Raw genomic sequence first — 26,379 nt, forward strand, 5'->3', positions numbered from 1 at the left:
CCCAGTTCCGTGTAAATAGTTATTAGAGTATATTGTGCAGAGGCCAATGACCAACCACAAATCCTATACATGTTCTGTACAGTTGTAATTTTTTTCTAATACTTTCATTCCACAGTTGGTTGCATCTACAGATAAGGAGGCCAGTCTGTTCTGAGATTCTTTTTTTTTGGTCTTTTTCGTTTTTATCGGTACCAGGGATTGAACTCACGACTGCCTGCTTGCAAGGAAGGCGCTTATGCTGCTGAGCTAAATCCCCAGCCCCCTGTTCTGAGATTCTTAGAACTGTCTAAGGGGTTGTGGAAGGGTGTCATGCTCAGAGGCCTCTGGGGAAGCAGGTGACATAAATGAGTAAGAGGAGAGGGAGATGTTGTCATTTGGCCCAGGACACCAGCTGCAGCCATAGAAAAATATAGTTTGCTATTGATCTGGAATTTTCCAACTGAAAAATGAGGATTTGGCTCAGAGGTTCAAGCGCCTGCTTGATAAGTACAAGATCGTGGGTTCGATCTCTGGTACCAAAAAAAAAAAAATTTTTTTTGAGCACTCTCCTTGAATCTAGAAACATAGACTGATATAAACAGGTACTCATGGAAAGTTAGAATTATACTTTTAGATGTTCAGAACCCTAAAAATCTAGAAACAGAACTCAGCATGGTGGAGCACACCCGTAATTCCAGCACTTTGAGAGACCAAGGCAGGAATATAGAATGTTAGAGTCCAACCTAGGGAATTTTGCAACTTAGCAAGATCCTGTTTAACATCAAAAATATTATTAAAAGGAGGTGAGATGAGGATGTAGGTTCAAAGTACTGAACCCAGTGTGTGGGTGTGCGTGTGGTGGTGCATGGCCCATAATGCCAGTACTTCGGAGGCTGAGGCAGGAGGATTGCTGTGAGTTCGAGGCCAGCCTGAAAAACAAAAACAAAGCAATACACAAGAAGAAATTATAGAAACACCTAAACATCAAATCCAAAATTTGTTATTTCAGCTAGAAACTATTTATTTTGCCTTCTCTGTTTCTGGCCTGTGCTAGACAATATGGGAGCTAACCTGGTCCTACCCTCATGGGGTTCTCAGTAGTAGGAACAGAGTCAGATCCAGCCAGACAGAGATACCAGAGGGTCAGAGCCAGGCTGGCCTGGGAAGCTCAAGGAGTGTGGGTGCCCAGCAGTGGTACTGAGAGATGCTGATGGGAGAGGAGCTGGCGGAAGTCAGATCTTAAAGAGCCTTGTAGGGTACTGGGAGGTCATGGACAACTTCAAACTATGTGTTAGAGAGCATCTAGTCCAGAGAAATATAAAGATCTCTTTTAAGTAAAAAAGATGTTTTTTGCTTTTTGAGACCAGATCTCACCAAGTAGCCCAGGCTGGCTTTAAATTTACAGTGATCTTCCTGCCTCAGCCTCCTGAATGCTGGGACTATAGGTGCAAGCCACCATACTTGGCTGCAGTATAAGTTTCTTAAATGCACTTCAGCTCTGTTTAAATCCCCTTTGCCTGAAATTTGACAGCTCTGCAATTAAAACACATGTGCAGAGAAATTACAGAACCAGGTTTATTTGTTTGTTTGAGAGAGGGTCTCACTATGTAGCCCTGGCTACCCTCAAATTTGCAGTGATCCTTCTGCCTCAGCCTCCTGATTGGTGATTGCTGGTATGCACTACCACTCCAGGATAAAGCCAGGAACTTTTAGTTTCCTGCTGATGTCAGAAGGCTGCTATCATGCTGCAACTACCTTGCTGCTCAAAATGCAGACACAGGGGCTGGGGATTTAGCTCAGTGGCATAAGCGCCTGCCTTGCAAGCAGGCAGTCGTGAGTTCGATCCCTGGTACCGATAAAAAGGAAAAAGACAAAAAAAAATTTTAAAAAAAATGCAGACACAGGTAGACCACTGAGGTGCATTTCTTTGCATTCCTTTGCTCATTTTGCTGCTATTTTTCTCTATCCAAACTAAGAGAAAACATGTCATTTGGAGCTGGGCTTGGAGGTGCTTGCCTCTCAGGCAAGTCAGGAAGATCACTACAAGTTTGAGGCCATCCTGGGCTATGTAGTGAGTTCCGGATCAGCCTGAACTGCATAGCGAGACCCTGTCTGAAAAAACCAAAAACTGTCTTTTGGATCCCACATTCAGAGAGTTCTCTTATGCACACATCAAAGTTTGTGGCTTGCTGTGGCCACTGCCATGTGAGAGGTCCCTCTTCTCTTTATTCATTTATTCTCTTACATTGTGGGCTCACCCCAATTCCTGCTCCTTCACAACCATTTGGAGAGTTTTGATGTGAATTATTTCCTTTGCATGTGGGTGATTTTACAAAATGTGCATGGCTTATTATATATATATGCATATATATGTGTATATATATTATAATGTACATGGGTGCAGAAGACCAGATAAATGGTGAGTGTCCACCACTTCTGCAAATGGATACTCTCATTTTACTGCCATTCTTGTCAAGAAGCTGACAAAGTGTGGTGGCACACGCCTGTAATTCCAGCACTCTGGAGGTTGAGGCAGGAGAATAACCACAAGTTTGAGGCCAGCCTGGGCTGCATAGTGAGTTTCAGGCAGTCTGAACTACATAGTGAGACCCTGTCTCAAAGAAGAAAAAAAAAAAAAAAAAAAAAAAAAAAGCAGACAGCACAGCCCCGGAGAAATCCTGTCACTACAAGTCAAAGATAAAACACTCTCCTAACCTCTCACAGCACAGATTGGTCTGCTAGTCTTTGAATTTTATAGAAGTAGATTATGCATTATGCATTCCTTAGTGTCTGGCTTCAGTCACTCAGCTTCAGGCTTGTGAGATTCATCCAGCTGTCTTGTGCTGGGAGCGTGTTCCTTCTCATTGCTGTCTATATTCCATAGTAAGATATACCATTGTTGGTTTATTTGTTCCCCTGTTGATGTGCACTTGTGTTGCTTCTAGTTTTGAGAGTATTAAAAGTGGACCTGTCATTCACTTTCTAGTACATGTTCAAGGTGGGCTAAAGCACTCGTTTCTAGTGACTGATACCCACATGGAAATGAAAGTATTGGGTAATAAACTTTCTTTCTTTTTCTCTCTCTTTTTCTTTCTTTCTTCCTTCTTTCCTTTCTTCTTTTCTCTCTTTTTCTTCTTTCTTTCTTTCTTTCTTTCTTCCTCTCCTTCCTTCCTTCCTTCCTTCCTTCCTTCCTTCCTTCCTTCCTTCTTTTTTGGATACTGTGTCTTGCTCTGTAATTTAGGCTGGCCTTGAATTGGCTTTAAATTTGTGATCCTCCTGCCTCAGCCTCCCAAGTGCTGGGATTACAGGTGTGTGCGCACTTGATTATTTATTTATTAGAGATAAATTCTCACTGTGTAAGAGGCTTTGAACCCCTGATCAGTTCTCCTGCCTCAGCCTCCTTGGTGCTTCGATTACCGGCATGCGCCCCCACACCCAGCCTACATCTAACTTTAGTAGACACTGCCAGTTTCTATTTTACACTCCCAACAGAGGTGTGTGAGAGAGTCAGTGGCTATGTGCCTGAGCCTTGCTGCGGTCAGTCTGTACGATTTATCTCTTCTGGCAGGCATACATTCTGTTTCTGCTTTCCTGGGTACTTCCCTATGACTACCACCCACTCCTGATGGTTTAGGCTTTGCCCCAGACTTTCAGAGACCTCTTGTGAAGTGCATACTGAAGTCTTCCACCCATTTTCTTATTACTTTGTTTTTTTATGACGGTTTTGCAAGAACACTAGTCCTTGTCTGTTATATGTGTTGTGAATATTTTCTCCCTTTTCGTGTGTCTTTTCAGTTTTTTTATGGGGACTTTTGATGAATAGAACTCTTCCTTCCTTTCTTCCTTCCTCCTTTCTTTCTTTCTTTCTTTCTTTCTTTCTTTCTTTCTTTCCTTCCTTTCTTAGCTTTTTGAGACCGTCTCTCTCTGTAGTTCAGTCTCACACTCACTAGATAGCCCAAACTAGCTGGAACTTGTGCCAGTCCTCATGTCTTAGCACACCCCGCCCCCTGCAGTGGGGGATCACAGGTGTGCACTGTCATGCCTGACTTTAAATATTTTTATATTTAAAGGGCTGAGTATATAATTCAGCACAAAGTCCCTGGATTCAATCTCCAGTAGCACACATAAAAATTATTAAACTACATTAAAATCAAGAAATTCTGTTCATCAAGTGGGACGTGGTGGTGCATACCTGTAATCCCAGCAATCAGAAGGCTGTGGCAGGAGGATTGCCATGAGTTCTAGGCCAGCCTGGGCTACATAATGAGTTCAAGGCCAACCTGAATTGTATAGCAAAATCCTGTAGTCTTTTTTTTTTTTTTTTTTTGTCTTTTTCCTTTTATCGGTACCGGGAAAATCCTGTAGTCTTAAAAGAATTTTTTTAAAAGAGCTGGGCATGGTGGCTCATCCCTGAAATCTCAGCATTCGGGAGGCTTAGCAGGAGGATCATTGCAAGTTCGAGACCAGCCTGGGCTAAAAATGAGCTCAAGGCCAGCCTGAACTGCATAGTGAAACCCTGTCTCAAAAAGACAAAAAAAAAATTTTTTTTTAATAAAAAATAAGTTTTGAGAGAGGATCTCATTAAATTTCTTTTTTTTTTTTTTCTTTTTCCTTTTTTATTGGTACCAGGGATTGAACTCACAACTGCCTGCTTGCAAGGCAGGTGCTTATGCCGCTGAGCTAAATCCCCAGCCCCTATCTCATTAAATTTCTAAATTGCCCCGTATAGAGTCAAACTTGTAATCCTCATGCCTCAGCCCCCTGGAGTGCTTAAATTACAGCCATGCACCACCACACTCAGCTTTGTTTAATAACTATTTTATAATTATTTCTGGATTGGGGGTGTAACTTCTTGGTAGAGTGCTTGCCTAAAATCTACAAGGCCATGGATTCCATTCTCGACGCAAAAGAAGAAAAAATTATGAGGTCACTAATTCACTAAAACTATACCTTTTTATTTTACTTCATTTTATTTTATTTTTTAGACACAGTCTTGCTCTTCAGTTCAGGCTGGCCTTGAACTGACTACATAGCCCAGAATGGTCTTGAGCTTGTGGCATCCTCCTGCCTGAGCCTCCCCAGTGCTGGGCTTATAGGCACTTGCCACCATGCCTAGTTTTTTTTTTTTTTTTTAAATTTTGTGATAGAGGGTCTCACTCGGTTTCCCAGACTGGGCCCAAGCGGTCCTCCCACCTCAGTCTCCTGAGTAGCTGGGACTACAGGTGCATGCCACCACACCAGGCTACTTATATTTTATTTAAGAAATCTTTGCCTACGCCAAGATTATAAAGATTTTTTTGTGCTTTTTCCTAGAAGTCTTATTGTATTCCTTTCACATTTAGATTATAAGCTAAATGATATTTATTAATTATTTGGTTCAGTGTGAGTCAAAGCTTCCCACATAGATATCCAGTTGGCTGAGTCATTATGAATTGAAAAGACTGACCTTTCTCTCCCAAAGTACAGTGTCACTGTGTTGTAAATCTGAGAACTGTACGTCTGTGGTTGTACAGGCAGGCGTTGCTACCTGATGCAAGTTTTAGCAAGTTTGACTCCACATTCTTTGCATTTTCTTTTCATTCAGCACTGAGCTGTAAGACTCATCCATGTGCCAGGTATGGGGATGCACACCTGTAATCCCAGCACTTGGGAGGCTGAGGCAGGAGCACCCAGGCAAGTGCCAGGCCAGCCTGGGTTACATAGTTCAAGCCCAGTCTGAATTGCAGAGTGAGACCCTGTCTTTAAAAAATAAATAATAAAGGAATCATCTATGTGACTCTGAGGGAATCTAATCTGTCGCTTCTAACTGCCCTATGGAAATCGGTTATAATCCATTTTCTGTTGCTGTAACAGAATATCTGAGACTGGGAAGTTTATAAAGAATAGAAAAGTAATGGTGAACCTTTTAGAGACTGAGTGCCAAACTGCAACCCAAACCCCACTTATTTATCGAAAAATGCCAACACTGCAATTAAACCTGAATATTGAGGTTTTCATTTAGAAAAAAAAAAAAAGCTCTACACTATCATCTTTTGTCTTAAAAGAAAAACCCAATAACACACATGCCGCAGGTTCACCAGCACTGAAGCAGGATTCGCTGAGTGGTGTTAGATGCCTATATTCCCAGTTTCTTGAGATGCTGAGTCAGGAGGATCACAGGTGTGAGATTAACCTGGGCATCATAGAAATACCCTATCTCAAAATAAAATAGAAAGGAAGGGAAGAACTATTAAAATAATTAAACTTTTAATAAATATCATTTAGTTTATAAGCTAAATATGAAAGGAAAACAATAAGACTCGCTTTGGGTGCATTCATTATCCTGGCAGGTTGGTGGTAATTACTTCATACTAGACAATGGAAACGGTATTTATGATGTAATTTTTATTTTTAATTGGTATATTTAAAATGTGTATCTCATGTATAAATGTGTAAAGTGTTTGCATAATGTTGGATTAATATGACATATAATTATATCCAGGGGATGTAGCTCCGTGGTAGAGCACTTTTGTACCCTGAATGCCCCTGGCTTCAATCACCTTGTGGTAAAGCAAAGGCTGTTGAGCTCCTGGTTCAGGAAGCTGGAAAGTTCAAGAGTGCGGCTGGCTGGGCCTGCTCGGGTTCCAGGAAGGCTTCTCCCATCCTAGCAGGCAGGTGGGTGGGTAGAAGAGGCTGCATGATGCGCAACCCTGCCCTCTAATAACCTCCACCCTAACTACCCCTTCTCAAGGGAGCCAGGACCCCTTCCTGGGGGTGGAACTCTGGGGCTCACCATGCTGCACGAGCCTCCTCCATTCAGCCCCTTAAACTCCTGCCACCTCTCAACACTGTGGCCCCGGGAGCAGATTTCAGCTTGTATTTCAGAAGGGACAGACCTTATTCAAATCATAGAAGGGCCACTGTCTCATGCTCTTGCAGTGTTTTGAGTCAACAAGCAGGCTGCCTCCTGCTTTCAAGCTCCTCTCCACAACAGATACTCTTCAACGGTGAACCCGTTGCTCACCGACCCTTGGGAACCAGTGTGAGAACGGTCTTGGGAATGCACATCTAAGGGACCGAGTCGCTGGGTCCCGGAGCTGTGCCATGCTTTCACTTGGCTTTGAAGGCTCAGATGGCTTCCTGCCACCTCAGTCTCCACCCGGACAGGGGGCACGAGGGCTTAGGATAGCCCCACATTTCTACCAATGTGATATTTGCTAATCTTCACTTCCCAACAATTCCCAGACTAGTGGCCACACCTATGATGTACATATGAAATCCCCACCCCCACCCCCTTAGCCAGTGAGGGATGAAAGAGTAGCTGTTAGCTGGATGTGGTGTGCTTGTGATTCTACACTCTGAGAGGCGGAAGTAGAACGATTACAACTTCCAGCCCAGGCTGGGCAATTTAGTGACTTAGTAAGACCCAGTCTCAAAAAATAAAATAAGAAAAGAGCGAGGAATGTCGTTCAGTGCAAAGATCCTGGGTTCAATCTCCAATACCAGAGAGAGACAGAGATAGAAGGTTGTTTGGCTTTTCAAGCAAAGTCATCTGATATGGCAGCACTAAGCCTCCGTGCCTGTGAGCTGTGGGGCTGCTGAGGGGTGCTGGGGATTTGAACTCAGAGTCTTCACACTGAGCTCATTCCTAGCCCTTTTATTTTTTGGTACTGGGGATTGAACTCACAAACTTGCACTTGCTCATGCTTGCCAGGCAAGTGCTTATACCACTGAGCTAAATCCCTGGCCCTCATAGTCCTTTTTAAAGTTATTCTTTGAGACAGGATCTTGAGAGGTTGCCCAGCCTGGGCTCACACTTGCAGTCTTCCTGCCTCAGCCTCCCATACTTCTGGGATTACAGGTGTGCGCCACTGTGACAGGCTATGCTGCTCTTTTTAGGAGGTCCTAGTTATCGCAGTATGCAGCCTGCTTGTCTTCTGTTCTTTTGCTTGTTTCTTTTTTGTTTTTGGTACAGGGGATCGAACTCATAAATGTGAGTTTGCCAGGATGGTGCTTATGCCACTGAGCTAAATCTCTGGCCCTTGGCTTCTGTTCCTGATCTCTGCTCTGTGCTAAGGAGATTGTGATCACAAAACCCTGAATCTCTGGACATCGCCCTTTATGAAGTCCTCACCCAGTGGCCCATGATAAGTTTTTAGTGGTTTTCTTTGGGTGCCATTGAAATACAATTACAAAACAAAAGATATTTTCATGGGTGTTGAGTGATGGCACACACCTATAATCCCAACTGTCGGGTGAGACTGACGCAGGAAGACTGAAAATTCCAGGCCAGCCTGAGCAACTTAGTGAGACTCCATTTCAAAGTAAAAATTTCAAGGGCCTGGGATATAGCTCAATGATAGAGGGCTTGCCTAGCACAGATGCACTCTGACTTCCATCCACAGCACCAAAAACTATAAATGTCATGCATCTAGCTCCCTCTAATATGGGTTCTTAAGAACCTATAGGGGGCCAGGCATGGTAGCACCTGCCTATAATACCAACTCTGGAGGCTGAGGCAGGAGGATTGCCATGAGTTCGAGGTTAGGCTTGACTGCATAATGAATTCAAGACAAGCCTGGAGTACACAGCAAGATTCTGTCTCAAAAATAATAATATTGGCTGGGGATTTAGCTCAGCAGCATAAGTGCTTGCCTGGCAAGCGCAAGGTCGTGAGTTCAATCCCCAGCACCAAAAAAAAAAAAAAAAAAGTAATAATATTGTCACTCCAGCACTTGGAGGTCTGAGGCAGAAAGATCACCATGAGTTCAAAGACCATCTAGGCTACATAATGAGTTCAAGGCCAACCTGAACTATGTAGGGAGACCCTGCTTCAAAAAAACCTAAATAAATAAAAATTTTTAAAAAGAACCTATAGAGGAAACCCATACCTAGTCTAACCTCCCCTTTTTTCTTTAGTACTGCCAATTGAACCCAGGATCTCTGAGCTATATCCTCAGCTGGACCCCATTTTGTGACAGGATTGCACTAAGTTATTAAGTTGCATGGGCAGGGCTTGAACCTGTGATTTTCTCGCCTCAGCCTCCCAGAGTGCTGCGGTTATAGTCAGAAACCACTATACTGAGCTGAAAACCTCTTTTGATGCATGAGAAGACAGAGGCCCGGAGAAGGAAGATGGCTTTGAGAAGCTGCACAGCCACTGTCAGGAGGGGTAGAGAATCCACCTGTGCTCATTCTGGTGCTGCCGTGGAGATGCATGGAAGTCCCACCTTGACTTCACGCCAGTCTACTCTTTGGCGTGAGCACTGGCTGTTGGAATGCAGAGCTTCGAGGCCCTCGTCACGGGGCTTTCCTCCTGTCCTTCCTCATGTATGACTCATGGCCATGTGTCCACACAGGCCCCCATCCTGTCTAAACAGTACAAAACCCACGGGTAAACAATCAAGGTATTTCATTTGGATTCATTGTCAGCATCTCGAACTTGCTTTCAAATTAGTTGGGACTATACGCATTTAAGGTGCAACTCGAACACAAAGCTGATCAATGTATGTTTTCAACTCTGTGTAAAATAGAATACTTAAGGGTGCTACAAAAAGATGTATTTTGTGTGAAAAGGTAACTATCGAGAGATTTCAAATGGTCCAAAAGGGGAATGAGATAGGAAATACACATCTTTATTCCTGTCCTAATAATTTATTTATTTTTTTGTCTTTTTTTTTTTTTTTTTTTTTGAGACAGGGTCTCTATGCAATTCAGGCTGGCCTTGAGCTCACATTGTAGCTCAGGCTGGTCTCGAACTTGCAACGATCCTCCTGCCTCAGCCTCCTGAGTGCTGAGATTACAGATGGGCACTACCATACCTGGCTTTGTCTGGATAATTTAAAACCTACTGAGCATAGTGGAGCCTGCTTATAATCCCAGGACTCTGGGGTGCTTAAGATAGAACGATCACAAGTTCAAGCCCAGCCTGGGTGATTTAGCATCTTAAAATAAAAAATAAAAAAGGGCTGGGCATGATGGTGCGTGTGTGTGATCCCATCACTCAGGAGGCTGAGGCAGGAGGGTTGCCTTATTTGAGACCAGCCTGGGCTTCAAGGTGAGTTCAAGGCTAGTCTGAAGTACATAGTGAGACCCTGTCTCAAAAAAAATCAATCAATCAATTAATCAGTGATCTGAGGCTCAGTGCAAAAGTCCTGCATTCTATCTCCAGTACATTATTTAGTAATGCAATTCATATAGTAACTGTGGCTGCTAAGGTGTTATAGCAAATAAATCCAGCATTTCAGAGCTGTAGGGAAATAGCAGCCTCATCCTCCCTCCAGATAGCTCTGATAGGAGGCCCCAGTGATCAGGGAGATGCCAAGAAAGTCAGTGGGTTGCTGGGGTCTTCCATCCTGTGCCCTGTGGGCTCTGGGGTTCAAGGTTATAAGTGTCAGAGAAAGGAAGAGAATGGCAAGAGATACCAGGGATTGAACTCATGACCTCACACTTGCCAGGCAGGTGCTTGTGCCACTGAGCTAAATCCCTGGCCCTCTTTTTTTCTTTCTTGCAAGATAGGGTCTTGCTGGGCAAGATGGCACATGCCTGCAATACTAGCACTTGGGAGGCAGAGGCAGGAAGATTGCTGTGAGTTCCAGGCCATGCTGTACCAAGATCAACCTGAATTGCCTAGTAAGACCTTGTCTCAAAAAAATGAAAGAAGAGGAGGAGGCGGAGAATAGAGGAAGAGGAAGAAGAATTAAAAACAGGATCTTGCTGAGTTGCCCAGGCTGGCCTGGAATTTATAATCCTGCTACAGTTTCCCAAGGAGCTAGGATTACAAGCCTGTACCATCATCCCTGGCTCATTTTTAAAAACAATTTTTGCTGTGCATGGTGGTGCATCCCTGTAACCCCAGCATTCAAGAGGCTGAGGCAGGAGGATTGCCTTGAGTCTGGGGTCAGCTTGGGCCACATCGTGAGTTCATGGCCACCTTGAACTATACAGTGAGACCCTGTCTTAAACAGAACAAAACACAAGTTAACAGAACAAAACACAAATTTTAATTATGTTTTAAATTTTAATTATGTTTTAAACAAAACACAATTTTTAATTATGAGCTAATCATAAATTCATAGGGAGTTGCAAAGATAGTACAGATGATTTAAAACATGAGGTAATTTTACTTACTTATTTATTTGTTTATCTGTTTTTGAGACAGGTTCTTGCTATGTAGTCCAGGCTAGCTTTGAACTCACCACATAGCCCAGGCTGGCCTCAGACTCATGGAAGTCCTCCCGCCTCAGCCTCTGCAGTGCTGGGATTATAGGCATGCAGCACCACGCCCAGCCAGATAAGTTTAAAATGGGGAAAGGATTGCAATAGACATTTCTCCAAAGAAGGATAAATGGTCAGTAATGACACTGAAAGATGCTCAGCAACATTAGCTATTAGAGAAGCACAAATGCAAACCATAATGAAATAGCACTTCATAGCCAACACTAAGCTGGCAAAGATACAGAATCGGAACCCTGGTACTTTGCTTGTGGGAAAGGCAAATGGTTCAGTGAAGTTGGAAAAATAGTTTTGCAGTTCACTGAGAAGTTAAACAGAGTTACCATATGACCTGGAAACTACTCCTAGGTATTTGGTAGCCTCTCTTAGGTGAAATTTCACTTTCTGAGGTTTCATTTCCTATGGTCACCTGTTATCCAAAAATAATACAAGAAAAATTCCATTAATTAAACAACTTACGTTTTAAATTATTGTTATTATAATATCTTGTTATAATTGCTCTATTGTAGTTTTTGATCATTTTCTCTATGCCAGATTTATGAATTAAACTCTATAATACATATATAAAGAAAAAATTAATATACAAAGTTTCATACTTTTGGTGATTTAGGCATCACCAGGTATGTAGGAATTTACCCAAGATCACTGAAATCTTATGCGTGCAAAAAAAAAAACTTGTACCCAAGTGCCCATAATGACACTATTTATAATAACTAAAAAGTGGAAAGACCCCAACTGTCCATTAGTTGCTGAGATAAGGTGTCAAATATCCACACCATAGAATATTATTTGGCTATAAAAAGGAATATAGTATTGATCCTTGTGACAACATGGATGACTCTTCAAAACATTATGCTGTGTAAAAGAAGCTGGGCATGTACAAGGCTATATATTATATGATTCTATTTCTATGAAATCTGCATGACAGGCAGGTTCACAATCAGAAAGTAGCTTCCTGATTGTGGGGGAAATGACTGCTAATAAGTATGAGTTTCTTTTTTGGTCAGTGCAAATGCTCTGATGCTTGTAAACTCTAATACGCTAAAAAAAAAAACACTGGTCTGATGTGGTGGTACACACCTGTCATCCCAGTACTCAGGAGGCTGATGAGGCAGGAGGATCACTGTGAGTTCAAGGCCAGCATGAGCTAATGGCAAGGATGTGTCAAAACAAACAAACACATAAACAACCACAACAAATCCCACTGAATTTTATACTTTAAAAGGGGATTTGGTGGGGGGGGAGGCTAGGGATTTAGCTTAGTGTCACAAACCCCTGCCTGGCAATTCACAAGATTGTGAATTCAATCCCTGGTACCAAAAAGGGATTTTTTTTTTTTTTTTTTTAGACAATCTCTTGCTATATAGTTCAGCCTGGCCTTGAACTCCCTATCTAGCACTAAGCCTCCTGAGTGCTGGGACTACAGACACGTACTCCTACACTGTAGGCCACTTTGCTTTGAATCTCCAACTGTCCAGTATGACCTCTCGGCCCTTTCCACGTCTTCTGCCCGGGTTGAGCCACACCTCTCTCCTCTGGGTCTCTTCCCCATTTCCTTCCTCCCTGGGCTTCTGGCTGTTGCTGTTGCCCTCTCTGCTCTACTGCTGTCCTCACAGAAGCCGGTGAAATTCCGGGACCGCATCCCCTGACCTCACCTTAAACCCTCATGGTGCCCGGCGTCGGCTAGCTTATTGCCTGTACAGTGCAGAGACACTGGGCCCTCAGTTTGCAGCTAGGGTGATACACAGGGCGGCCTCCTGTGGAAGCGATATTTCAGGAGAATTCGAGGACGAGGCGAGGGCACCAGGTGGGCACTGTGGGCAGGGGGAATCTCCCAGGTTGGAGGAGATGCTGTCCACGCCTTGGGCATGGCCAGGGTTTGGCGGGGGCGGTGGAGGCTGCTGGAGGCTGTGGAGCAGCAGGTAGGGCGTCAGAGCTCCTGGGGGCCAGGCTCACCAGCGCTGTCTTCCAGATGAGCGGGAGGCCGTGCAGAAGAAAACCTTCACCAAGTGGGTGAACTCGCATCTCGCCCGCGTGGGCTGCCACATCGCCGACCTCTATTCGGACCTCCGGGACGGCTTCGTGCTCACGCGGCTCCTGGAAGTGCTGTCGGGGGAGCAGCTGGTGAGTGGGCTGAAGGGCTGGCACCAGGGGCGGCCCTGTGGCTGTGGGCGGCGGGTCGTAGCCGTCGCGGGATGGGTTGGAGTCCACCACAGGGAGGGGTGGGGCTCCGACGGTCGGCAGGGGTTTAATTGGATTATAAAGCGATTTATTGGAAAAAGGGGCCCAGGTAATGGGTAGCCAAGGGCATGGCTGTAAAACAGGAATTTAAAGTTTGAGGTAGTGGGATCATGCCTGCAGCCTCAGCAGGTTGGGAGGCTGAGGAGGGAGGATCAAAAAATTTGAGCCCAGCTTGGGCAATGTAGAGATTTTTGTAAGACACTGTTTCAAAATAAGAAACACTGAGGATCTAGCTCTGAGGTAGAGGCCTTGGGTGCAGTTTTCAGAAACAAAAGAGAATCAAAGGAAAGAAAAAGGAAAAGAAACAAAAGCGGCAGAACTTTTGGAAGAGGCCAGTGGGGCGTGGCTAGAGGTTGGAGGTGGGACGCCAGAGAAGGGGCGTGGTTTATATGTGTATGGGCGTGGCTTGAGAGGGGCGGGGCCGAGGGCGCCTTGCTCTGGGCCAGGTTCCCTGGCCCAACGCCTCTGCTACCCTAGCCGAAGCCCACGCGCGGCCGCATGCGGATCCACTCGCTGGAGAACGTGGACAAGGCGCTGCAATTCCTGAAGGAGCAGCGCGTCCACTTGGAAAACGTGGGATCGCACGACATCGTGGACGGGAATCACCGGCTGACGTTGGGGTTGGTCTGGACCATTATCCTGCGCTTTCAGGTATCCCCAAATGATCTCTGCCCAGGGTAACCACCCCACCCCCACCCCCAGTGTGGCCTCAGGAGGGGTCCTCACCCATTCTTCATGCCTTCCATTCTTCCTTCCAAACATAGGTTGTGAAGAAAATGATTTTTTTTTTTTTTTTTGTCTTTTTCCTTTTTATCGATACCAGGGATCGAACTCACGACTGCCTGCTTGCAAGGCAGGCACTTATGCCTGCTGAGCTAAATCCCCAGCTCCGAAGAAAATGATTTTTAAAACTGTCATTATCGCCTTATCACGATGATCATCCTTTTTCTATTGTTTACTCTGATTCAGGCACTTCAGGCACTTTGAAACCCACAGCAGCTCATCCGTTAGGTATTAAATATTACCTATTACCCTGTTTTTACCAGTGAGGAAGCCAATAGGCGAGATCCTGTGCTGGAAGTCACACTCAGTGGGCCTTGGCTCTCAGATTCTGCTGCTGCAGAATTGCTCCAGGACAGAAACGGATGAATTTTGTTCATTGGAGAGACTGTATTGTGGTCAGGGAGTCAGAAAATAAGAATATCAATAAATAAGACATATATAGAAAAAGGAACAGCTCTGGTTGGAAGAACTAAAAAATTGTTTTTTCTGCTGTCAACTTAGAAAAGGAATTTTTAAAATCTTTGCAGGAAGAATTACTTAAAGCATTAAAATAGATAAATATCAGGTTTGTGGTGTTGAGGTTTTACATGTGGTGGTCAGAAAAGGACTATCTGAGAAGCTGGCGACCAAACGACAAAAAAGATGAAGGGAGGCCAGGCATGGTGGTGTAGGAGAATCATTTTGAGTCATTTTGAGTTCAAGGCCAGCCTGAGTTACAAAGGGAGACCCTGGCTCAAAAGAAAAAAAAAAAAAAAAAAAAAGAAAGAAAAGAAAAGGTGACTGTGTTCCAGTTCTAGCCAGAGGGCACAGCAGACACCAAGGTCCTGCGGTGGGAATAACAAGAGGTGATGCATAATGGGACTTAGAAGGATCCCTCTGGTGGAAGGTAGTGACCACAATTGGGGGCCCAGAGCCTCTACGTCATCCAGAAGCTACCTCTTCCCCTCCCCCTCCCCGGTGCAGTGAGGGTGGGCGTCCCCCAGGATCCCCCAGGCTCAAGCCCTGCCGGCTCAGTAGCCATGTTTGTGCTTTCGCAGATTCAGGTCATCAAAATCGAGACTGAGGACAACAGGGAGACACGCTCAGCCAAGGATGCTCTGCTCTTGTGGTGCCAGATGAAGACAGCTGGGTGAGCACCCCCTTCTCACAGGCAGGTAGTCCCCCAACTCTTGGGTTTCCTTCTGGGACAAGAACTTAAGGAGGAGCCCATGGCCTGTGTCAAAATTTCCATCTGAATTAAATGGGCAAATAAAATACGTCCTAAGACTGCAGTGCCCTGGGGAGAACAGGCCCTGGCCAGGTGGATGTGGGGCGAGGGTGGAGGGTAGGGGCAGGGGTGGGATGCAGGGGCTTTGTCTGACTCCTCTTTCTGGCAGGCTGAGAATCTGATGCATCTCTTTCCCCCTGTATCTGTTTTTCCTTGACCTATCTTGCCCCTGACCCCACCCCCTACTTCTTTTCCTGCCTCTTTGTCCCTCCTTTCTTCCCTCCTGTCTCTTTCTCTTTCCCCATCTCTGTCTCCTCCTTCTCTCCTTCCCTGCCTTTTCTCCCCTCTCCTGTCTTTCTTCATTTCCATCCATGCTTACCTGTCGTCCTTATCTCTTTCTATCCATCCGTCTCCTCGTCCATCCTTCCACATCCTCCCTCCCTCCTTCCCTCTTGACTCTTCCATCTCTCCCTCTGCTCCCCCTCTCCACTGCCAGTTACCCCGAGGTAAACATCCAGAATTTCACCACCAGCTGGCGGGATGGTTTGGCCTTCAATGCCCTCATTCATCGGCACAGGTACCGAGGAGCCCTGGAGGCACAGCCCGGCCCTGCCTGCCCCAGCCCCGTATCCCCAGAGCTGCACTCCTGTACAAGTGCTGTGTACAGACGACACCCCAGGGGACCCTTCTCTTCAACTTTTCTCACACAGGTGCCCTTCACATTTTCACACAGGTGTGCACAATTGCACAGACTCCTGTCCAGGCCACATACCCTGTGCACAGACAGGTACACATACACCCCCACACATGCAGATATCTGTGCACACCTACAGCCTGCACCTGCTGCCAGCCACTTAGATGCTTTGATGCCCCAGGGTGAGAAGCACACACCCCGGGGCGTCTCTCTATGCTGGAAGATATGCCACACCTCCCATCTGAAAATCCTACCTCACACCTCACAGGGTGTCCCTGGGGCCCCCTTCCTAGCTTTTGACACAGTCACATATTCATACCTCAGGACTCAATGCCCAGCTGGCTGAGGGCTGGGCAGCCAGAAAAATGACACCCTCATCATGATTACCCACGTGAGAGATGAACAACTGAGGCCCAGAGACTGCTCAGTTGTGGGCCAAAGCCAGCTGCCAGCTTTTCCTGGAGTGGGTTGCATATACTTGTATGCACATGGCGAGACCTGTGCCCAGCCCATCGTATGGAAACCTACAAACTATAACCAGGGTCATGAAAATGCTAGCTGACGTTTACCAAGTGCTTTCTCTGTGCCAAGCATTGTCCCGGTGCTTTCCACTGAGTCATTTCTTTTTCTTTTCTCTTTTTTTTGGTATCGGGAATTGAACTCAGGACCTTGTTTGCCAGGCTGGCACTTACACCTCTGAACTATATCCGGAGCCCATTTATTTTGGTGGAGATGGTGTCTCACTCCTAGTTCAGGCTGACCCTGAACTCACTATGTGGCCCAGGTTGGCCTTTAACTCTTGAAGCAATCCTCTTGCCTCAGCCTCCCAGGTGCTGAAATTACAGGTATACACCACCACACCTGGCCTCCATTGAGTCATTTCATATTTAATAACCCTACCAGGCACTCACTATTATTGTTATTCCCATATTACTGAAGTTCAGAGAAATGAAATAGCTCACCCAGAATGACACAATCAGGATGTGATCAAGCTGGCCTTGAACCCTGGTGGGCTGGTTCTAGCCCTCACTTTTTTTTGATAGTACTAGGGTGAAACCCAGGGTTTTTGCACTGAACTATATCCCCAGACTATAAATTTTTTTTTCTTGGCACTGGGTATTGAACTCATGACCTGGCACATGCCAGGCAGGTGCTTACACCACTGAGCTAAATACCTGGCTCCATTTTAAAATATTTTTAAAAAAATGTTTGAGACAGGGACTTACTAAGTCAGGAAAATTCAGAGCCTTGGCTCAGAAGTGGGATCCTCCTGCTTCAGCCTCCCAGAGTGCTGGGATTACAGGTGTGCATCATCCACTTTACACTTCAGGTTTCTAACCGTGACATAATACTGTACATGAACTCACCTGAGTAGATATGAGTGTTGAAAGCCCGTGTCCTGGGGCTGGGGATTTAGCTTAGCGGCATAAGCACTTGCCTTGCAAGCAGGCGGTCGTGAGTTCGATCCTTGGTACCGATAAAAATGAAAAAAAAAAAAAACAAACCCGAAAGCCCGTGTCTTCATGTGACAGACATGAAGGCTAGACACATGTATCATTGGATCCTTTGAGAGAGACATGCACATCTCCCCCACGTGCCTACATTTGCACAAGGCCAACTCACACCTCTGTGCATGGGACCTGGTGATAAATGGACACACAGTCCCAGAAATGCACGTGCCCGAGTCCTTCTCCCTCAGGTGGCAGATGTGTGCTGCCTGGCCCCAAGACTGCCACACAGATTTGCCCTTCGTGGCGTTATGCCCCACCCCCTTCCTGGGTGGAGCTCAGGCTGGAGTCTTTTTGTTCATTTGGTCGCTGGCCCTGGAACCTGCCTGTGCCTGCCTGCTCTGTGCCCCTGTCCAGGCCCGACCTCGTGGACTTCAGCAAACTCGCCAAGTCCAACGCCAACTATAACCTGCAGAAAGCCTTCCGCACAGCGGAGCAGCACCTGGGGCTGGCGCGTCTGCTGGACCCTGAAGGTGAGCCCCACGTGCCCCATCCTAGTCCTCCAGCCCACGGCCTCTCAGGCTCAGTTGCATTGTACCCTGCACCATCAAGTCCCATGGCCATTCCAAATCCCAGCTCCCTCCCTCTCCCTCACCTGCAACCCCTCCTGGGGTGGTTATCTCCGCAGCCCCAGCCCCAGCACTGTCATTGCCAGCCCAAGGCCACCCTCCCTCTCCTGCCATCCTCTTCCCTCCCCAGCTTTGCCCTTAACCTGCTCCCCAGACTCAACCCCTTCTTCCCAGCCCAGCCCAGCCCCAAACCCAAACCCAACCCAACACCACTTCCAGCCCATCTCAAGCCCCAGTGCCATGCCGCCCTTCACACTGTCCCCATCCCTCATCATGTCTCCATAGCTCTGTTCCTGTCCCCATCCAGGATCCCAAGCGCAAGCCCTTTCTGGCACTGTCTAGGACTCTGTTGTCACCCCCAGCTCGCAGTCTATTCCCAGTCGGTCCAGACCTGGACCTGCCTTGAGCCTCATTCCCAGTCCGTGCCACTTCCCACCCCACGCCTGAAAGGACAGCGGCTCCCTTTTTCTGAGCTTGTGCCCAACACAAGGCTGGGAGGTGGGAATGTTACTGCAGCTGTTCCCTTTCAGCCTCAACCTGGCTGAGGCGAATGTAGAATGTAGCGGTCTTGTTTTAAATGGGTGAAGTGAAGGTTCGGGGCAGCGTCACCTGCCCAGTAAACTCATGACCCCGGAACTCATGGACTCTGAGTGCTGTGCGTGTGCCTCTGAGTGAGTTCTCTGCCTGGCCTCTGAGAGCTGTATTCTGGGCTGTGCCTGGCACATACGAGGGGTCTGGGGATGTCAGTATCATGAAACAGGTGAAGAGTGAGGGCCAAGAATGTGAGTGGACATGGTGGTGTATAGCTGTGTAACCCCAGCACCGAGAGAGGCTGAGGCAGGAGGGTTCCAAGTTTAAGTCTAGTCTGGGCAACTTAGCAGTTTAGCCAGACCCGGTATCAAAATAAAAAATCAAAACAGCTGGGGTTGTAGATTAGGGCAAAGCTCCTGGGTTCAATTTCAATTACTGCCCAAATAATAGTAATAATAATAATGTTGTGCATTCAATGGTTAATTTAAGTGACCTCAGAATTCCTTGACTTGTTGAGGGCCTTTTTTCTGCCATTCTGTTCTAATACTTACATGGTTCCTGGGAAGCAGGAAATATGGTTATCCTTACTGTGACCTTGGGGAAACTGAGGTTCAGAGAAGTTAGATTCATTGTCTAAGAGTGTGGAATGGGGCCGGGGATTTAGCTCAGCGCCTGCCTGGCAAGTGCATGGTCTGGAGTTCAATTCCTGGTACCTTAAAACAAAAACAAAAAAACACACAAAGAACATGGAGTAACTAGAGTCACTGGTTGAGCTGAGATTCAAGTGCATAGTACCTTCCATGCCCCAGTCCTTGGCTTCAGCACTCACACACACCCCATTCCTACACTCAGTGAATATTTACTGAGCTCCTGCTTTGTGTATTAGGAATAGCAAGAACCATGTTTTTAAAAAGACAGGATAGTTAGTTGGTCATGAGGAGCTCAGTCTCTAGATAATAACTTAATCATTTCCCTGAATATATAATTACAACTTGTGATACCTTCTGGGAAGGAAAGAATAAGCTCTTAGAAGATAGAATAACATGAGGAGACCAACCCTAGGCAGGGTGAAGAAGGAGGCTTAATTGGGGGAATTGGAGTTGAATGCTGAATGGGAGTTAGGCACACAAACAAAGGAATAATGTGTCAGACAGTGGAAACCGCATGTGCAAAGGTCCTGGGGTGGAAAGAATGGTATGTTTGAGACATTGTATTTTCTATGGTTTATACATGTCAGGCATATTTAATCCCATCAGGTGGATCCCCATTGGGCAGGTAAAACACTGAAAGATGTAGAAATTGTCTTGCCTAAGGTCATACAGTTAGTAAGAGTCATGCTCATACTTTCCCCCACTCTCCTTTCCTCCCAGATGTAAACATGGAGGCCCCAGATGAGAAATCCATCATCACCTATGTGGTCTCTTTCTACCACTACTTCTCCAAGATGAAGGCTCTGGCTGTGGAGGGGAAGCGGATCGGGAAGGTAGAAAAGGCGTAGAGTGGGGTCAGTGGGAGCCTGGGAGCCAGCAGGGGGCTGTACTGAGGCTGACCCCTGTGGGCCAGGTGCTGGACCAGGTGCTGGAGGTGGGAAAGATCATAGAGCGCTACGAGGAGCTGGCGGCCGAGCTGCTGGCCTGGATCCACCGCACCATTGCCCTCATCAGCAACCAGAAGTTTGCCAACTCCCTGAGCGGGGTGCAGCAACAGCTGCAGGCTTTCACGGCCTACTGCACCCTGGAGAAGCCAGTCAAGTGAGACCTGCTCCGGACAGGATGGATGGGAGGAGAGTGGCGGGCAGAGCCAGGGGATAGCACTCCTGAGCCTGCTTGCTTCAGGTTTCAGGAGAAGGGAAACCTGGAGGTGCTGCTCTTCAGTATCCAGAGCAAACTCCGGGCCTGTAACCGTCGCCTCTTTGTGCCTCGGGAGGGCTGTGGCATCTGGGATATCGACAAGGTCAGTCTGGGGAAGGAGAGGAGAAGCGAGGTGGCAGCGTGGAGTTGTGTAGGTTGTTCACTGCTCAAGGGAGCCTTTCACATTGTGGAGTTGATGGACCAGGCCTTCATTCTGGCTGTTTCCCAGCAGTAGTAGTACAATGTTTTTGCTCCCGTTCCTAAGGGTTCCAAATACATACTGAGTGGTCTCAGAGATGTTAGCGCCATTAAACAATGGGGGCTTGTGGGAATCTAACTGTTTCCTCAACTCTTCCAGGCATGGGGCCAGCTGGAAAAAGCGGAGCACGAGCGGGAAGCCGCCCTGCGGGCTGAGCTGATCCGGCAGGAGAAGCTGGAACTGCTGGCCCAGAGGTTTGACCACAAGGTGGTTATGAGAGAGAGCTGGCTGAACGAGAACCAGCGCCTGGTGTCCCAGGTACAGGAGTGCGGCTTGGCTTGGGGGGTGGGGAGCAGGACTACCATTCCTGGGACTAGCAACGAGCCTGACTGCAGATACTGAGGGGGTGAGGCTGTCTCCAAGCCACGAGGGAAGGCAGAATTACTGTCTTCAGAAATAGAAGCACTGTTTCACCGTTTATGTGACAAACAAGGTTGTATTTGGTGTCCAGGGTAGCTCATAAGGATAGAATTCATTTCCCAAGTAACAGAATATGACAAACTTTATTCTCAGTCTCCAAGACAATGGAAAGAGGGTTGTCTGTCTCTTGGGTAACCCATATAGGGTTAGAGATGTAACTCGGGGGGCTGAGACTGGTCTCCAGGGTAACAGAGAAAGTGAGTTGGTCTCCAGGGTAACAGGGAAGATGGAATTGGTCTCCAGGGTAACAGCAGAGGGTGAGCCTGATTTCCAGTTACTGGTGAGGGTAGAACTGGTCTCCAGGGTAACTGAGGAGTGGACCTAATATCCAGAGTGATGGATGGGAGAGTGTTGGGCACATAGGCCCCGAACAAAGTGCAAAGAGGTAGAGGTTGAAGAGGGTCAAGGTGACAAGCGCATGGCTAGGGCACCATGGTGAGCATCGGTGGCCTGTGCTACCCAGGACAACTTTGGGTATGAGCTGCCAGCGGTGGAGGCAGCCATGAAGAAGCATGAAGCCATCGAGGCGGACACCGCAGCCTACGAGGAGCGGGTACAGGGTGTGGCAGAACTGGCACAGGCTTTGGCAGCCGAAGGCTACTACGATGCCCGGCGGGTGGCCGCTCAGCGCGACAGTGTCCTGCGCCAGTGGGCCTTGCTGACCGGGCTAGTAGGTGCCCGGCGAAGCCGGCTCGAGCAGAACCTGGCCCTGCAGAAAGTCTTCCAGGAGATGGTCTACATGGTGGACTGGATGGAGGAGATGCAGGTGGGGACCAGAGCCGGGCCCGGCTAGGGGTGGGGTCCCGGGAGGATTGGGAGGCACATAGACCCCGAACAAAGTGACAAAGAGGTAGAGGTTGAAGAAGGAGGAGAGATAAGGAGGAAGCGAGGGAGACCGAGAGAATGAGCAGGCAAGAGAGTGAGAGAGAGACACAGGAACAGAGGGGAGAGGCAGGAAAAGAAAGGCAAGCCCAGCTGCTCAGAGAGCTAAGGTAGGAGGTTCACAAGTTTAAGCCCAGCCTGAGCAAGCCAGTGAGACCCTGTCTCAGAGTAAAAATGAGCCGGGCGTGGTGGCTTATGCCTGTATTCCCAGCACTCGGGAGGCTGAGGCGGGAGGATCCTTGCGAGTTTGAGACCATTCTGGGCTACAAAGTGAGCTCAAGGCCAGCCTGAACTGCATAGCAAGATCCTGTCTCAAAAAGACAAAAAAAAAAAAAAAGTAAAAATGAAGGGATATAGCTAGGTAGTAGAGGGATTACCTAGAAAGCATGAGACCCTGGCTTCAATCCCCTGAGATGGGGAGAGAGGGGAATCAGAGGGTTGGGGAGGGAGCGAATGGCCCTGGAGCAATGCGAGCTGTGCTTAGCGCTGCCCATTCTCCACCCCAACCCTGCAGGCTCAGCTACTGTCCAGGGAGTGCGGGCAGCACCTGGTGGAGGTGGACGACCTATTGCAGAAACACGGGCTGCTGGAGGCGGACATTTCAGCCCAGAGCGAGCGCGTAGAAGCTCTCAACGCTGCAGCCCTGCGTTTCTCCCAGCTGCAGGGTGAGTTGTACAAAAGTATGGAGTAGGGTCTGTGGGGACTGGTGCTAATAGGGCAAGAATGACTCCTCAGACAGCAGGAAGGTATGACCTCCCTGTCTTTGGAGGCGTCTAAGCCGAGGGCTGGATCACAGTGCACTCAGGAATCACGGGGAGAATTAGTGACCACTCAACTTTTTCCTGCTTTGAGATGCTACAGTAATTAGGTCCTGTTGATGAACATTTATGTACTAAGGCCTTCGAAATTCAATCTCAGTGAATATTATTTTTAAAACTATATGGGGTTGGAGATGTAGTACAGTGGTAGAATATTTGCCAAGGACATGCAAGTTTGATCCCCAGCGCTGGAATAAAAGAAAACCCACAGACCAGGTGTGGTGGGGCTTGCCTATGATCCCAGCACTCAGGAGCTAACGCAGGAGGATTGCCAAGAGTTTGAGGGCAGCCTGGGCTACAAAATGAGCTCAAGGCCAGCCTGAACTGCATAGCAGAGACCTTGTCTCAAAAACACAAAAAGCAAAACAAACAAAAAAACCCAAACCAAACCAAACAAAAAACACAAAAGAAAACTCACGAAACTGTGTAAGGTTATGGGTAGTCAGGGGTCTTCAATGAAAAATGACAGAAACTTAACTCAGTTGGCCTAGAAAATAAAGGGGAATCAATTGGTTTATATAATTAAAATGTCCAGGGAGAGACAGTTTGACTTCAGGCATAATCCCTCTATTTTTATTTATTTTTTGTACTGGTTCTGGAAATTGAAAGCAAGAGTTTTGCCCTGAGTTACATCCCCAGACCTTTTAAAAAAATTTTTTTATATATGTTTTTATGTATTTGAGACTGTGTCTAAGTCCCTAAGTTGCCCAGGTTGGTTTTGAACTTGTGATCCTCCTGTCTCAGCTTCCCAGAGTGCTGGGATTATAGGCTCAGTGCTACCTCTAAAGTTCCTTCTGTCTCTTAAGGGTACCATTGTTAGACATTACCTCACAGCTGCCTAACAGACCCAAAAAGAAACAGATCTCTTTCTCCCAATAGTTCTGATTAAAGTTCTAAGGAAAGCTTTCATTGGCCCACTGCAGTTTCCTTCTCCATTGCTTAGCCAATCATTGTGGCCCCAGAGCAGCAGTGATCTCATTGGCCACACCAGTGACTTCCCCACTGTGGCCAACAGTGAGGTCAGCTCTCTCCAAAGACAAGACTGAGACAGAGGAGTGGAAAGCCCTTACTGGAAGCAGAGCAAAACCAAGACTGGCTCTAAGAAGGCTCCCATTCGCCGAGGCCAGCGCTCTGTAGCTAAACACCACCAGAAACTCTCTGTGGTCACACACGCAATGGGAAACGCCAGGGGGACAGTAAGAGAGTGCAGCAAGGAGCTTGTTGGTAGGATTTGGGCTTATGCAAATGGCCTCTAGGATGATTCCATGTAATGTAGTGTGTTTGGGTGTGGATGGAATGCTGTCAGGATGTAGGGAGAATTAGATGATTGAACATCTTGATTTTAAGCTTTTCATTTTTGGGGTGCGCAGAGAATGGAACCCAGCTACAGCCCAGCTAGTTCATCATTTTCAGTAGGTAGTGGCATAACTGCCGCAGTCATGAGGCAGTGGTTATTTGTGTAGCTCTGCCAAGGGGACACGTGGGGGTTATTCTGGTTTTTGCTGTTGGTGTTTTGTCTTTTTGAGACGGGGTTTCACTATGTACTTCAGGCTGGCTTTGAATTCATTCGATAGCCCAGAATGGCCTCGAACCCACAGAGATCCTCCTGCCTCAGCCTCTCAAGTTCTGAGATCACAGGCATGGGTCACCATCCCTGGCCTACACATGGTCATTTTAAGGGCTTGCACAGCTGCCTTTATTTCGCCGATAGCCACACCTGATTGTGCGGTAGGCTGCGGTTGTCCCTTGGTCACAGAGTGGCCATGGCTAATGATGTTCTGCTGGCTTTCTGGTACTCATCAGCTGGCTGTAGTTCTGACAGCAATCAGGCTGACATTTGTATTTCTCACTGCCGAGGAACCTGAGGCCCAGGCCACAGAGCCTGTAGGGTGATAAGGGAGTTTCCCACCCCTTCGGGGCCACATCAGATTCTAGGGGCAGACCTCAGTTTCCCTGCAGCCCCAGTGAGGATGTCGACTTGGCTCAGACCTCTGTTACCCATATCACAGCTCCAGGGAGCCCATTGGGACCCCACCTTCACATCAGGGCATGTTTGTCCCTGGAGGCCACCTATCTTCTCCGTGAAAGAGCACAGCTCCTAGGGACAACCATAGCACTGAGAATGCAGCAAAGTGGCCAGTATTGGGTGTACATTACCTTGGAGACCAGAGGCATGGTGCCTGGGGAGTAGTCTGATGTGTGGATCCCAATCGGCTGCTTCTTAGCTAATCGTAGGTATGTTGCCATCCTTCTCTGGGCCTCCATTTACTTAAGTGTAAAATGGGGCTAATGAGGCTATTAGCTTCATATGATGGTTATGAGGCTTAAGTGACGTCATTTGGGACTAAGGACTGATTACATAGAAGCTTTGTTGTTACATTTATTCAGTGGAACACCTTGGCATTTGAGTCAATATCAGTGAATTTCCAGAACTGCATTCCCTCTAAGGTACTGTTGCTCATACCTTTTTGTTTTTACCCTAGGGAGAAACCCATTTACCTCATACACAGCCTTCACATGCACACAAGTGCACACACACACACACACACACAGATACAAAAGCTTTGGTTTGGTTTGGTTTGGTTTGGTTTGGTTTGGTTTGGTTTGGTTTGAGACAGGGTCTCACTAATGTAGCTCAAGCTGGCCTTGAACTCACTGTGTAGTCCAGGCTGGCCTCAAGCTCATGGTGATCCTCCTGCCTCAGCCTTCCAAGTGCTGGAACTACAAGCATGTGTTATCACACACACAAACACACACACCACCACCACCACCACCACCACCACCACCACAAAAGTTTTACAAAACAATACAGCACATCTCCTTACCTTGTGAGTTGCATTCTGATTTTGTTAATTCGTTCTGTTTCACTAAAGAGAAGTTGGTTGTGACCCACTAACTTCACAATTCTTTAGTCACAAACCAGAAGTTAAGTAAGAAGGTGAATTACCCAAGGGATGAAGGAAGTTCAGGTCACCACTGGACTTTCTAAGGCAGCAGAGGAAGAGAGGGGACCCAGAAACATGGCTTGTGAGCAAAGAAGTTTCATTTGTCCCAGTTTTTGCGGAAATGAAATCTGCAATCTCTTACACCTGAGGTGGTCAGAATCCATCCTTCACCAACCTGTCAGCCTATTCGCTAAGCAACAGCTCTGGACTACACACTCTCTCCTGGGCGGTGATGGGGATGCAGTGTGCCAAGCCCCTGACCCTGGCCGCAGGGAGCTTCTAGTCCGTGGAAGCTAAGGCATTCCAGAGTAGTCAGGCTGCTATGGGACAAGCAGAAACGTAAGGGGCCACAGGAGGTGCTTGCTCGAGCCGTGGGGTGCCAGGGAAGAATGCCTGCAGGAGGATACCATGACGCCTGATGAAGTCAAACCAAGTCCAGTGTAGGTAGCCCACACTCCCTTCTCTTGGGCACGTCACCA

The 26,379-nt window shown here is 47.2% G+C and overlaps 1 protein-coding gene and 1 long non-coding RNA gene across 3 annotated transcripts in view; one reads left to right on the forward strand and one right to left on the reverse strand.

Annotated features, from left to right (window-relative positions):
• Sptbn4 (spectrin beta, non-erythrocytic 4) overlaps nt 1-26,379 on the forward strand; it is a 74,541-nt gene that overhangs the window by 4,859 nt on the left and 43,303 nt on the right. For both annotated transcript variants that reach the window (XM_063252770.1, XM_063252771.1), the window contains exons 3-13: nt 13,166-13,317; nt 13,912-14,085; nt 15,255-15,346; nt 15,921-16,001; nt 17,984-18,099; nt 20,097-20,209; nt 20,290-20,477; nt 20,562-20,679; nt 20,935-21,093; nt 21,719-22,021; nt 22,652-22,802. In XM_063252770.1, coding sequence (XP_063108840.1) covers nt 13,166-13,317; nt 13,912-14,085; nt 15,255-15,346; nt 15,921-16,001; nt 17,984-18,099; nt 20,097-20,209; nt 20,290-20,477; nt 20,562-20,679; nt 20,935-21,093; nt 21,719-22,021; nt 22,652-22,802 — 1,647 coding nt within the window. The remainder of the gene's footprint in view (nt 1-13,165; nt 13,318-13,911; nt 14,086-15,254; nt 15,347-15,920; nt 16,002-17,983; nt 18,100-20,096; nt 20,210-20,289; nt 20,478-20,561; nt 20,680-20,934; nt 21,094-21,718; nt 22,022-22,651; nt 22,803-26,379) is intronic.
• Nucleotides 10,939-26,359, reverse strand: LOC134476854 (uncharacterized). Its single transcript, XR_010048634.1, has 2 exons — nt 25,903-26,359; nt 10,939-13,299 (listed from the first exon to the last, which is right to left on the reverse strand). It is a non-coding gene; the product is annotated as an uncharacterized LOC134476854 (long non-coding RNA).

This window comes from Cavia porcellus, unplaced genomic scaffold (genome assembly GCF_034190915.1).
Source record: "Cavia porcellus strain 051 isolate PalLab524CR breed Dunkin Hartley unplaced genomic scaffold, mCavPor4.1 scaffold_7, whole genome shotgun sequence".
NCBI classification, from domain to species: Eukaryota; Metazoa; Chordata; class Mammalia; order Rodentia; family Caviidae; genus Cavia; species Cavia porcellus.